Source organism: Mizuhopecten yessoensis, unplaced genomic scaffold, assembly GCF_002113885.1.
Source record: "Mizuhopecten yessoensis strain PY_sf001 unplaced genomic scaffold, ASM211388v2 scaffold7763, whole genome shotgun sequence".
Taxonomy (NCBI): domain Eukaryota; kingdom Metazoa; phylum Mollusca; class Bivalvia; order Pectinida; family Pectinidae; genus Mizuhopecten; species Mizuhopecten yessoensis.
Window position 1 is genome coordinate 972984 of NW_018407210.1, and position 15693 is coordinate 988676.

At 42.1% G+C, this 15693-nt stretch overlaps 1 protein-coding gene across 1 annotated transcript in view; it reads right to left on the reverse strand.

Moving 5' to 3' along the window:
• LOC110454309 (collagen alpha-2(I) chain-like) overlaps positions 1-10012 on the reverse strand; it is a 46513-nt gene extending 36501 nt beyond the window's left edge. Inside the window, exons 1-2 of the mRNA XM_021503754.1 lie at positions 9861-10012; positions 4359-4420 (exon numbers count right to left, since the gene is read on the reverse strand). Of these exons, the coding sequence (XP_021359429.1) occupies positions 4359-4420; positions 9861-9930 (132 nt within the window). The 5' untranslated portion in view covers positions 9931-10012. The remainder of the gene's footprint in view (positions 1-4358; positions 4421-9860) is intronic.
• Positions 10013-15693: the final 5681 nt, after the last annotated feature.

Consider the following 15693-nt stretch of genomic DNA (forward strand, 5'->3'; position numbering starts at 1 on the left):
CATAGTGAACAGCTAACAGTGACACATCACAAGGTCATAGTGAACAGCTAACAGTGACACATCACAAGGTCATAGTGAACAGCTAACAGTGACACATCACAAGGTCATAGTGAACAGCTAACAGTGACACATCACAAGGTCATAGTGAACAGCTAACAGTGACACATCACAAGGTCATAGTGAACAGCTAACAGTGACACATCACAAGGTCATAGTGAACAGCTAACAGTGACACATCACAAGGTCATAGTGAACAGCTAACAGTGACACATCACAAGGTCATAGTGAACAGCTAACAGTGACACATCACAAGGTCATAGTGAACAGCTAACAGTGACACATCACAAGGTCATAGTGAACAGCTAACAGTGACACATCACAAGGTCATAGTGAACAGCTAACAGTGACACATCACAAGGTCATAGTGAACAGCTAACAGTGACACATCACAAGGTCATAGTGAACAGCTAACAGTGACACATCACAAGGTCATAGTGAACAGCTAACAGTGACACATCACAAGGTCATAGTGAACAGCTAACAGTGACACATCACAAGGTCATAGTGAACAGCTAACAGTGACACATCACAAGGTCATAGTGAACAGCTAACAGTGACACATCACAAGGTCATAGTGAACAGCTAACAGTGACACATCACAAGGTCATAGTGAACAGCTAACAGTGACACATCACAAGGTCATAGTGAACAGCTTACAGTGAATTCACCAGGTCATAGTGAACAGCTAACAGTGACACAACACCAGGTCATAGTAAACAGCTAACAGTGACATATCACCAGGTCATAGTGAACAGCTAACAGTGATACATCACAAGGTCATAGTGAACAGCTAACAGTGACACATCACCAGGTCATAGTGAACAGCTAACAGGGACACATCACAAGGTCATAGTGAACAGCTTACAGTGAATTCACAAGGTCATAGTGAACAGCTAACAGTGACACATCACCAGGTCATAGTAAACAGCTAACAGTGACACATCACATGGTCATAGTGAACAGCTAACAGTGACACATCACAAGGTCATAGTGAACATCTAACAGTGACACATCACCAGATCATAGTGAACAGCTAACAGTGACACATCACAAGGTCATAGTGAACAGCTAAGCGTGACACATCACAAGGTCATAGTGACCAGCTAACAGTGACTCATCACAAGGTCATAGTGAACAGCTAACAGCGACACATCACAAGGTCATAGTGAACATCTAACAGTGACACTTCACCAGATCATAGTGAACAGCTAACAGTAACACATCACAAGGTCATAGTAAACAGCTAACAGTGACACATCACCAGGTCATAGTAAACAGCTAACAGTGACAAACCACAATGTCATAGCGCACAGCTAACAGTGACACATCACAAGGTCATAATGAACAGCTTACATTGACACATCACAAGGTCATAGTGACAAGCTAACAGTGACACATCACAAGGTCATAATGAACAGCTTACATTGACACATCACAAGGTCATAGTGACCAGCTAACAGTGACTCATCACAAGGTCATAGTGAACAGCTCACAGTGACACATCACCAGGTCATAGTAAACAGCTAACAGTGACACATCACATGGTGATAGTGAACAGCTAACAGTGATACATCACAAGGTCATAGTTACCAGCTAACAGTGACACATCACAAGGCCATAGTCAACAGCTAACAGTGACACATAACAAGGTCATAGTCAACAGCTAACAAACATCTAACAGTGACACATCACCAGGTCATAGTAAACAGCTAACAGTGACACATCACCAGGTCATAGTAAACAGCTAACAGTGACACATCACATGGTGATAGTGAACAGCTAACAGTGATACATCACAAGGTCATAGTGACCAGCTAACAGTGACTCATCACAAGGTCATAGTGAACAGCTAGCAGTGACACATCACAAGGTCATAGTAAACAGCTAACAGTGACAAACCACAAGGTCATAGTGAACAGCTACCAGTGACACATCACAAGGTCATAATGAACAGCTAACAGTGATACATCACAAGGTCATAGTGACCAGCTAACAGTGACTCATCACAAGGTCATAGTGAACAGCTAAGCGTGACACATCACAAGGTCATAGTGAACATCTAACAGTGACTCATCACCAGATCATAGTGAACAGCTAACAGTAACACATCACAAGGTCATAGTAAACAGCTAACAGTGACAAACCACAATGTCATAGTGAACAGCTAACAGTGACGCATCACAAGGTCATAGTCAACAGCTTCATCAGGTCATAGTGAACAGCTAACAGTGAAACATCACAAGGTCATAGTGAACAGCTACCAGTGACACATCACAAGGTCATAATGAACAGCTTACAGTGATACATCACAAGGTCATAGTGACCAGCTACCAGTGACACATCACAAGGTCATAATGAACATCTAACAGTGACACATCACAAGGTCATAATGAACAGCTTACATTGACACATCACAAGGTCATAGTGACCAGCTACCAGTGACACATCACAAGGTCATAGTCAACATCTAACAGTGACACATCACAAGGTCATAATGAACAGCTTACATTGACACATCACAAGGTCATAGTGACCAGCTACCAGTGACACATCACAAGGTCATAGTCAACATCTAACAGTGACACATCACAAGGTCATAGTCAACAGCTAACAGTGAATTCACCAGGTCATAGTCAACAGCTAACAGTCACTTCAAAAGGTCATAGTCAACAGCTAATTGTTACCTCTCACGGTCATAGTCAACAACAGTCACTTCTCAAGGTCATAGTGAACAGCTGACAGTTACTATGCAAGGTCATTGTCAACAGCTAACAGTGAACTCACCAGGGCATAGTAAACATTCACTTCACAAGGTCAATGTCAACAGCTAACATTCACTACTTAAGGTCATAGTCAACAGCTAACAGTCACTTCTCAAGGTCATAGTCAACAGCTTGCAGTCACTTCTCAATGTCATAGTCAACAGCTAACAGTCACTTCTCAAGGTCATAGTGAACAGCTAACAGTGATACATCACAAGGTCATGGTGAACAGCTAACAGTGTCACTGTTAGCTGTTTACTATGACATTGAGAAGTGACTGTAAGCTGTTCAGGGAGGTAGCAGCCATAGTTGTAGATGTGTCTGTCAAAGGGAGGTAGCAGCCATAGTTGTAGATGTGTCTGCAGACACATCTACAACTATGGCTGCTACCTCCCTGTGACTGTAGACACATCTACAACTATGGCTGCTACCTCCCTGTGACTGTAGACACATCTACAACTATGGCTGCTACCTCCCTGTGACTGTAGACACATCTACAACTATGGCTGCTACCTCCCTGTGACTGTAGACACATCTACAACTATGGCTGCTACCTCCCTGTGACTGTAGACACATCTACAACTATGGCTGCTACCTCCCTGTGACTGACACATCTACAACTATGGCTGCTACCTCCCTTTGACAGACACATCTACAACTATGGCTGCTACCTCCCTGTGACTGTAGACACATCTACAACTATGGCTGCTACCTCCCTGTGACTGACACATCTACAACTATGGCTGCTACCTCCCTGTGACTGACACATCTACAACTATGGCTGCTACCTCCCTGTGACAGACACATCTACAACTATGGCTGCTACCTCCCTGTGACTGACACATCTACAACTATGGCTGCTACCTCCCTGTGACAGACACATCTATAGTAAACATTCACTTCACAAGGTCAATGTAAACAGCTAACATTCACTACTTCAGGTCATAGTCAACAGCTGGCGGTCACTTCTCAATGTCATAGCCAACCGCTAACAGTCGCTTCTCAAGGTCATAGTCAAAAGCTTACAGTCACTTCTCAATGTCCTAGTCAACAGCTAACAGTCCCTTCTCAAGCTCATAGTCAACAGCTTGCAGTCACTTCTCAAGGTCAGAGTCAACAGCTAACAGTCCCTTCTCAAGGTCATAGTCAACAGCTTACAGTCACTTCTCAATGTCATACTGAGAAGAGCTAATAGTAGCTTCAAAAGGTCGTGGTGAACAGCTACCTTTAACTTTAAAAGGTCAGAGTTTACAGCAAAGTTAACAAACTTTTGCTTTACAAGGTAACAGTGAACAGCTACCTTTGGCTTCATGAATATGTTCAAAGTTTACAGCGGACAATACTTTTACATAGTGTTTACTGAAGCAAAGCTACAACATTTAATTTCAGCACTTCACATGTTTAGTCAACATTTATTCCACAGCTGTAATTAAGAATGTGATTTTGTTCATCGAATAATCTTTTCTGAGAATTTTGATGAATAAATAAGTAAACAGAAGGATGCCTCCTGATCAGACTTGTGAAGTAACAACTCACACATCCAGTATGTGCCTCAAGCTTCCGTTCCAACTTCAGTCGCTGGACAAACTCCTTATTTCCTGCAATGATTAAAGGATACATCTACAAAACAAACAGATCATGATAAGATGCTTGTTTATTACTGTCAATTACATGATCTGCAGTCAATACAAACCTTAAACATGAAGACTAACTATGGCTGCTACCTCCCTGTGACTGCAGACACATCTATAACTATGGCTGCTACCTCCCTGTGACAGACACATCTACAACTATGGCTGCTTCCGCCCTGTGACTGCAGACACATCTACAACGATGGCTGCTACCTCCCTGTGACTGCAGGCACAACTACAACTATGACTGCTACCTCCCTGTGACTGCAGACACATCTGCTACCTCCCTGTGACTGCAGACACATCTGCTACCTCCCTGTGACTGCAGACACAACTACAACTATGGCTGCTACCTCCCTGCGACTGCAGATACGTCTTCAACTATGGCTGCTACCTCCCTGTGACTATTACATGATCTGCAGTCAATACAAACCTTAAACATGAAGACTAACTATGGCTGCTACCTCCCTGTGACTATTACATGATCTGCAGTCAATACAAACCTTAAACATGAAGACTAACTATGGCTGCTGCCTCCCTGTGACTGCAGACACATCTACAAATATGGCTGCTACCTCCCTGTGACAGACCCATCTACAACTATGGCTGCTACCTCCCCGTGACTGCAGACACATCTACAACTATGACTGCTACCTCCCTGTGACAGACACATCCACAACTATGGCTGCTACCTCCCTGTGACTGCAGACATAACTACAACTATGACTGCTACCTCCCTGTGACAGACACATCTCCAACTATGGCTGCTACCTCCCTGTGACTGCAGAAACAACTACAACTATGACTGCTACCTCCCTGGGACTGACACATCTACAACTATGGCTACTATCTCCCTGTGACTGCAGACACATCTACAAGGCTGCTACCTCCCTGTGACTGCAGACACATCTGCTACCTCCCTGTGACTGCAGACACATATACAACTATGGCTGCTTCCTCCCCCTGTCAGACACATCTACAACTATGGCTGCTAACTCCCTGTGACTGCAGACACATCTACAACGATGGCTGCTACCTCCCTGTGACTGCAGCCACATCTACAACTGTGGCTGATACCTCCCTGTGACAGACACATCTGCAACTATGGCTGCTACCTCCCTGTGACCGACACATCTACAACTATGGCTGCTTCCGCCCTGTGACTGCAGACACATCTACAACTACGGCTGCTACCTCCCTGCGACAGACACATCTACAACTATGGCTGCAATCTCCCTGTGACAGACACATCTACAACTACGGCTGCTACCTCCCTGCGACAGACACATCTACAACTATGGCTGCTACTACCCTACACATCTACAACTATGGCTGCTACCTCCCTGGGACAGACACATCTGCAACTATGGCTGCTACCTCCCTGTGACCGACAAATCTACAACTATGGCTGCTACCTCCCTGTAACTGTAGACACATCTCCAACTATGGCTGCTACCTCCCTGTGACCGCAGACACATCTACAACTATGGCTGATACCTCCCTGTGACAGACACATCTGCAACTATGGCTGCTACCTCCCTGTGACTATTACATGATCTGCAGTCAATACAAACCTTAAACATGAAGACTAACTATGGCTGCTACCTCCCTGTGACAGAAACATCTACAACTATGGCTGCTACCTCCCACTACGGCTGCTACCTCCCTGTGACAGACACATCCACAACTATGGCTGCTACCTCCCTGTGACCGACAAATCTACAACTATGGCTGCTACCTCCCTGGGACAGACACATCTGCAACTATGGCTGCTACCTCCCTGTGACAGAAACATCTACAACTATGGCTGCTACCTCCCTGGGACAGACACTTCTACAACTATGGCTGCTACCTCCCTGGGACTGCAGACACAACTACAACTATGACTGCTAACTCCCTGTGACTGACACATCTACAACTATGGCTACTACCTCCCTGTGACAGAAACATCTACAACTATGGCTGCTACCTCCCCGTGACTGCAGACACATCTACAACTATGACTGCTACCTCCCTGTGACTGCAGACACAACTACAACTATGGCTGCTACCCCCCTGTGACAGACACTTCTACAACTATGGCTGCTAACTCCCTGTGACTGCAGACACATCTACAAATATGGCTGCTACCTCCCTGTGACTGCAGACACAACTACAACTATGGCTGCTACCTCCCTGTAACTGCAGACACAACTACAACTATGACTGCTACTTCCCTGTGACTGACACATCTACAACTATGGCTACTATCTCCCTGTGACTGCAGACACATCTACAAATATGGCTGCTACCTCCCTGTGACTGCCGAAACATCTACAACTATGGCTGCTTCCTCCCTGTGACAGACCCATCTACAACTATGGCTGCTACCTCCCTGCTACAGACACATCTACAACTATGGCTGCTGCCTCCCTGTGACAGACACATCTACAACGAGGGCTGCTACCTCCCTGTGACTGCAGACATAACTACAACTATGACTGCTACCTCCCTGTGACTGCAGACACATCTTCAACTATGGCTGCTACCTCCCTGTGACCGACAAATCTACAACTATGGCTGCTACCTCCCTGGGACAGACACTTCTACAACTATGGCTGCTACCTCCCTGTAACTGTAGACACATCTCCAACTATGGCTGCTACCTCCCTGTGACCGACAAATCTACAACTATGGCTGCTACCTCCCTGGGACTGCAGACACATCTACAACTATGGCTCCTCCCCCCCTGTGACTGCAGACACATCTACAACTACGGCTGCTACCTCCCTGTGACTGCAGACACAACTACAACTATGGCTGCTACCTCCCTGTGGCTGCAGACCCATCTACAACTATGGCTGCTACCTCCCTGGGACAGACACTTCTACAACTATGGCTGCTACCTCCCTGTGACTGCAGACACAACTACAACTATGACTGCTACCTCCCTGTGACTGACACATCTACAACTATGGCTGCTACCTCCCTGTGACAGACACATCTACAACTATGGCTGCTACCTCCCTGTGACAGACACATCTACAACTATGGCTGCTACCTCCCTGTGACTGCAGACACATCTACAACTATGGCTACTACCTCCCTGTGACAGACACATCTACAACTATGGCTGCTACCTCCCTGTGACAGACACATCTACAACTATGGCTGCAATCTCCCTGTGACAGACACATCTACAACTATGGCTGCTACCTCCCTGTGACTGACACATCTACAACTATGGCTGCTAACTCCCTGTGACTGCAGACACATCTACAACGATGGCTGCTACCTCCCTGTGACTGCAGACACAACTACAACTATGACTGCTACTTCCCTGTGACTGACACATCTACAACTATGGCTACTATCTCCCTGTGACTGCAGACACATCTACAATTATGGCTGCTACCTCCCTGTGACTGCAGACCCATCTACAACTATGACTGCTACCTCCCTGGGACTGACACATCTACAACTATGGCTACTATCTCCCTGTGACTGCAGACACATCTACAATTATGGCTGCTACCTCCCTGTGACTGTAGACACATCTACAAATATGGCTGCTCCCTCCCTGTGACTGCAGACACATCTACAATTATGGCTGCTACCTCCCTGTGACTGTAGACACAACTACAACTATGGCTGCTACCTCCCTCGGACTGCAGACACATCTACAACTATGACTACTACCTCCCTGTGACAGACACATCTCCAACTATGGCTGCTACCTCCCTGTGACAGCCACTTCTACAACTATGGCTGCTACCTCCCACTACGGCTGCTACCTCCCTGTGACTGCAGACCCTTCTACAAATATGGCTGCTACCTCCCTGTGACTGAAGACACATCTACAACTATGGCTGCTCCCTCCCTGTGACAGACACTTCTACAACTATGGCTGCTACCTCCCCTTGACTGCAGACACATCTACAACTATGACTACTACCTCCCTGTGACAGACACATCTCCAACTATGGCTGCTACCTCCCTGTGACAGCCACATCTACAACCATGGCTGCTACCTCCCTGTGACAGACAAATCTACAACTATGGCTGCTACCTCCCACTACGGCTGCTACCTCCCTGTGACTGCAGACCCTTCTACAAATATGGCTGCTACCTCCCTGTGACAGCCACATCTACAACCATGGCTGCTACCTCCCTGTGACAGACACTTCTACAACTATGGCTGCTACCTCCCTGGGACTGTAGACACAACTACAACTATGGCTGCTACCTCCCTTTGACTGCAGACACCTCTACAACTATGGCTGCTACCTCCCTTTGACTGCAGACACCTCTACAACTATGGCTGCTACCTCCCTGGGACTGCAGACACATCTACAACTATGACTACTACCTCCCTGTGACAGACACATCTACTATGGCTGCTACCTCCCTGTGGCAGACACAACTACAACTATGGCTGCTACCTCCCTGTCACTGCAGACACATCTACAACTATGGCTGCTACCTCCCGTGACAGACACATCTACTTTCCAGAATCTCACACACAAAAATAGGACAATGTCCATTTATCTTTTCTAAACGTAGACTTAATAAATGATGACAAGTGTGAAGATACACATGGCAGAATGCAAAACAAAGCACTGGTAATTTATTATGGCTACCAGATACTGCTAATTCAAATGTAATTATTTTCTGGTCAATGTTTTTCAACAGTTATTGCATTCTTTCCTCATTACACTACTATGAATTCTAACAGCAATGCATCATCTGAATACAAAAATCACACTAGGATGCCATTGCTGATTATTCTTTTCATTTTTTTAAATGGCAACGCTCTATACCACATATGACAATATTGTGTACAGGGTAGATCTACATCTACTGCCTAATTGTGTGGTGTTTGAAATCCGACTGTAAATTGAGATAAAAATCATATAAAAAATAAGGGTACATGTACTACTATATATAAAAAAGTAGTAATACCCTTATTTTTTATATGATTTTTATCTAAATTTACAGTCAGAATTTTAAACACCTTTGTGCAAAACATGAAAATATATATCTTTTTTGCTTTTCCTAATTAATATCAAGAACGTATTTTCATTGTCAAATGCAGTTTGCAGCTAGCAACATAATACAGTATCTGGTTGTCTCAGCCTTTCTCAAATACATAGCACATTAGTAGTTCTTTATCGGTTTATATAAACGCATCGGCACCTGTTCAAATTACTAAACATCGTATAACTGTTGTCATTTACTAGTATAATACACGCTTCAAATAATTTTCTTGATAGCTAAAAGCACACAGTTGAAATGATGATTCCGTGAATAAAACGGAAGGTCATCAATGTGCAGATGTTGCATCGGCTACAAAACCATGTCTGGTGCAACAGAAAACAACAAACGCAGTAGAACCTAATTTTGATAATTCTGCTGAAAAGCATATTACCTTTGGCAGCATTATATAGTTTGGATTTCTCTCCGAAACCATAAGACCGAAGTTGCACTGACTGAAACATTGCGTTTCTGTGCAGGGCAGTAAGATTTGCCCTATCGAAACTGTCGGTTTGTTTACAATTTCTTGCTGTCAGCCATGTTTCTTTCAAGGGAGAATACTGCATCGAAACTTCCGGTTAAATTGGTCCAAGTTCTGTTGGTTACAAATTAAACTTTTTATTCTTTTAAAAAAGCCAATTAAACCGGATGACGAATTTATTCACTCGTGTATAGTATGGCAAATATATTTGTAATGGGCTTAATAAGACGGTACGAGATGGGTCGGGTTGGTATTATCCAGAGTGTAGCTTGTCAAAGCTATTTAACTCTCCAGAAGTCTTTTGACTCAATTTTGATGGATTACATTCTGTAGAAATTTATACAAGTCATACCTCTTTTTATTTCTTAAAACATTGCAGATGTCATATTATTAAGTGTTATATAGACCATTATTATATCAAGTAAATCGTTAAAATCTCATTATATATAAATACTTCCTTAGAGAAGCAAAGATATTTACAAAGAAAAAGCTTTGTGACAATTAATGAGCCTCAGCTTTCAAATTAGATCTAGGTGGCATATTATTCATCATGGAATAAACCACAGGAGTCTGACGTTAAATCAATATAAGTATAACAGTCTATATATAAATAAATACCCCGTATACTATTATAGTATACAGTGTATTTATTTATATATAGACTAGCTGTTATACTTATATTGATTAAACGTCAGACTGCTGTGAATAAACATACAGAAGTAGGGTACTAAATACCTGTACTTCACACTCCAATACAAAAAATGTATATGTTTATTATAAAACTAAACTGTGATCAAGAGCAAAGGTCATCATTTTATTTGGATAAATAAGCTCAACAAAATCAAATAAATAAAGTCAAATATCAATGAAACATAATATAACTTCTTAATAGCGAGTTAGTGTCTGTCTTTCCTCATGTCACAGTACCACGCGAGTTAGTGTCTGTCTTTCCTCATGTCACAGTACCATGCGAGTTAGTGTCTGTCTTCCCTCATGTCACAGTACCATGCGAGTTAGTGTCTGTCTTCCCTCATGTCACAGTACCATGCGAGTTAGTGTCTGTCTTCCCTCATGTCACAGTACCATGCGAGTTAGTGTCTGTCTTCCCTCATGTCACAGTACCATGCGAGTTAGTGTCTGTCTTCCCTCATGTCACAGTACCATGCGAGTTAGTGTCTGTCTTCCCTCATGTCACAGTACCATGCGAGTTAGTGTCTGTCTTCCCTCATGTCACAGTACCATGCGAGTTAGTGTCTGTCTTCCCTCATGTCACAGTACCATGCGAGTTAGTGTCTGTCTTCCCTCATGTCACAGTACCATGCGAGTTAGTGTCTGTCTTCCCTCATGTCACAGTACAAGATTACGTTCCTAGATACTATTTCACTGTGGTATGTTTCATCTCATTAATTTGTTTGTTTCTTGATGTATACTATCTTTCATGCCATCACGTGACCTCAGTTGTAAAAATGTTATGTATCTTATTTGGAGAAGTCATCTATAAGTTGGAAAAACTAATCCTATTGTCATATTATATGTCAATACAAGAGATTCCAGAGGGATCTTGGCGCCCACCATTGTACCATCTTCATTAGTTCTTTGTCAGTTCGATCTTTTTTCTTCTTTCCTCTTATTTATTTGATTGGGTTATGTTAACAGTAAATGCACCTTGAGGTAACTTTTGATCTAAACTTAATACTGATGTGTATGAAAGCCAACCTTCAAAGTGAGTTTGTCATATCACATATTTACTAGTACAGTACTCAATGTGAAAGAAATAGAATCGATCATTGCAATATGAGAAAGATCTGTTTGGTTCTTCCTTTAGCCATTTTGTTTTTATGATCAGTCTCAATGTATAACATGCACAACGAGGGATCAAGGGGAACCTACATATCAAATTTGAGAAAGATCCCTCAAGTTATTCCTGAGAAATAGTACTAACAAACCTTCAATGTCAAAAATCAAAGATGGCTGTCGGTAGGCCATTTTGATCAGTTTCAAAAGTAAACATGAACAATAAAGGATAGTGGGGAACCTGCATTGGCTGGCCCAAACATATTTTTGGGCGAGTAAAACATTTGAAGCACTGGCCCAAAATGTCATATTGGTGGCCCAAATAATTTTGGGAAGAAATATTTCCACAGCATTTAACACAATGCTTCAGCACATTTAAATTACATATAACATGACAATGTTCGTAATATGTAAAACAGAATAAAACATTATATTTTTGATTCTTCAACACTAGTTAAAACCTGACATGATCCACTCCATTCAGGTCTTCCCGAAAAGAAATACACAAAACTCGCACCTCAAAGAAGACACCCTGGCGGTATTTAATAGAAAATTTGAAAAAAAACCATCATATTTTCTAAATCATGGACAGTTAGATTCAAATTGAAGTTATGACAAGTGAAAAATTGTAAACCCCCCCCCCCCCCAGTTAATGTGGAAGAGACTATGATTTCTTTATTCATTAATTTGTTGACAGTCGCCCAAACTATTTTTGTGGGCCAGTGACTACCTCACTTTTGACAACTTTTGGTCACTGTGATATGGTCGCTCGAGCAAGACTTTAACCGCCATTGGCGAGCAGGCGACCGTCCATTTCAGGCACTGCTGCACAACAAAGGAACAAGGGGAACATACATATAAAATTTGAGAAAGATCCCTTTGGTACTTCCCGAGAAATAGCGAAAACAAACTTTCACTATCAAAATCCAAGATGGCTGCCTGTCGGCCATGTTGTTAATCCGATCAGTCTCAAACGTGACACTGTACAGCTAAGTACCAAAGGGAACCTACATATCAAATTTGAGAAAAATCCCGCTGGTACTTCCCGAGAAATAGCGATAACAATCTTTCACTATCAAAATCAAAGATGGCTGCCTGTCGGCCATGTTGTTTATCCGATCAGTCTCAAAAGTTGCCCTGCATAGCTAAATACCAAAGGGAACCTACATATAAAAATTGAGAAAGACCCCTTTAGTAAATCTTGAGAAATACCGATAACAAGAATTGTTTAAGGACGGACGGCGGACGGACGGCGGACGGACGACGGGTGATTTGAAAAGCCCACCATCAGATGATGGTGGGCTAAAATAAAAATATGTTTAAACTAAACTAGATACTGTATTTTTGAGGGTTGAGACTTGAGGGAGGGGGGGGGGGGTCACCAATACAATGACGTAGCATCAACAATGCATCAACGTCACGTAGTCGCTAAAGTTAAGCCTCGTGTTCGACAACTTAAGAATCCCTAATCGGGTTGATACTCTTTTTAGAATGAAGACAGAAAATCCTTATCCCAATAATTTAGGAGTAAGATTCTTAAATGACTAGCCCGAAGCATTCTCTTTTACTAGCTGGTAGGCGTTATGGCCTAAAATCAAGAAGGTATGGGTATGGAAATGCACAAATATATATACTTCACCGATATATTTGTATCACATATTCACCCATGTAATATGACCTATCAATTGTTTCAATTGTGACGTCACGCCTAGGACAAGTACATGACGTCATAGTCTTACGCACTGGAGTCAAAATGGCGGGTTTTTACATTTCAATGTTGCATGAAAAATTGTCGTTTTACACGAATAAATGCCACAAATCATGATTATGTGATAAAAATGATCCTACTCTCGTTTTCATTTCACATGAAATTTATGAAACAAGTCATGATTTTTCATTTTAGCTCACCAGAGGCTTGCTAAATTGAAAAATTCCTAAGACTCGTTTCATAAATCTAATATGAAATGGAAACTCATGCAAGATCCTTTATATATTTATGTGTAAAATCAAGGGCCTTGTGACAGTAATGAATATATATATATATATATATATTTCAATTCAGGCTTTTCAACAGAGCAAGTATATGACATATAATCCTCTTCATGTTCTGTTCACATTGTAGACATACATACGTCATCTGTACCGTACAGTGTACGCATGAACATAAGCGAACTTTTTCGCAAAAATAGCTCTCAAGAGCTAATGTTGATAGGTAGGCTTCTTGTATCTTGTCCCCTTCAGTTTATATAAAGTTGTCCTTCGTATTAATGTCATGATAAAGCAAGTTATGCTATAATCTTACAACCCTTTACAATGTTAATAACATGTATAACGTAAGGTGCAGCATGTTATGAAATGGTGCATCACATGAGGTCGTTTATCTATCTGTCACTTAGCCTTCATTTCTTATTATTAATATATAAAATGTATAACCGGGAAGTTTTACTATTACCAGGAAATTTTACTACGATTTTGTTGGTTGCCAGGGCAGCATCCATCCTGTTTTGAGGCCGGTATGGCACTCCACGGCTAGTAAAAGATAAAGGAAGCTTCGTATGTAGGCGTATGACCTCTAGGTCTATACATGTGCGTTAGATAATATGCCATTTCCTAGCATTAAGTTTTGTCGCAAACGCGATTGACATTTATAAATCTTGTGAAGTATTTTTATAAAGACAGCAGCATTTAATGCCCCATCACAATTATTGATAACGTTAACCTTGCTATATAATAATTCTAATATATAAAGTACAACTTCAACTTATCTAAATAACGTATCTGAACTTCGATGTTCAATTGGGTCCATCAGGGGTTGAAAATTAAGGTGATTGACTAAGGTTTACTATGAATTAGAATTAATTTTAAAATGAAAATTACAATAACCATATCTTTAGAGAGAATTAAATGGCTCCCGTCTATCAGTGCGATATGGAAATTTATATTATTTTTCTGCAAAGGAAAGTTCTCGAACTTAACTTTTTGTCCCCAATGGGTCAGCTCCTTCTTCACAGACTTGCTCCAGCTTCTGGATACTGAGACAATGGATTGCAAAAGCTCTCTTGGCCTTTTGGCAAGATATTTCTAGTTTTTGGTCTTGATAATTTTAGTTACCCTGGTTTCAAAAGCAAGATGTTTGTTTGTTTTGGGTGTTTTTTTGTTCTGGTAAGAGACTTCAAATTCCCCTGGTTTAAATGACATGAAATGTCTAGTTTCCCTTGTTTCACAGGTAAGGAACAAAAATTCTAATCCTTGTAGTTAGGGTGTATTTATCTCTCTTTGTCTAACAATTATATTCATGTTTGAAGGGTGAGGATATCAAATGATTCCATGTAATGAACCATCATTGCCAAGGGGTGGGGCTTGACCCTTGCCTTATACTGGTAGCATGAGTATATAGTCTCTTCATGCCTTGTAATTATGTATGGTGAGCGTCTTGACAGTTTGAGTAATATGACTTGGAAAATAAGAACCAGGTGATGCTGAATACCCCAGTGCAAATCCTTATGGAACAGTGTATTTTCTCTTAATGTCTAGCAATTATATATGGTTAGATAGGAGGACTACAGCTGTTGTCGTACATCCAGGAGAAGTTCCCAGGTGTGGTGCAGAACCCCCGGGCAAATCACGGTAGCATTGTTTTCGTCTCTTCATGCCTAGCAATTGCTAATATGGTAATAGAGTGGGGATCTTAACCGTTTCTATATTAAGACCAAAGAGTAAATACCCGGAGGCAAGACGAGAGCCCAGGACCAGTTTTGGCAGTTATCACAGCACAAGTTTATTTGTCACTTCAAGCCCAGCGACTATATATGGTTACAGGGTGGGACTCTGCATACATGTACCTGCCTCTCCAAGTCTCTGCTTACATGTACCTGCCTCTCCATGTCTCTGCATACATGTACCTGCCTCTCCATGTCTCTGCATACATGTACCTGCCTCTCCATGTCTCTGC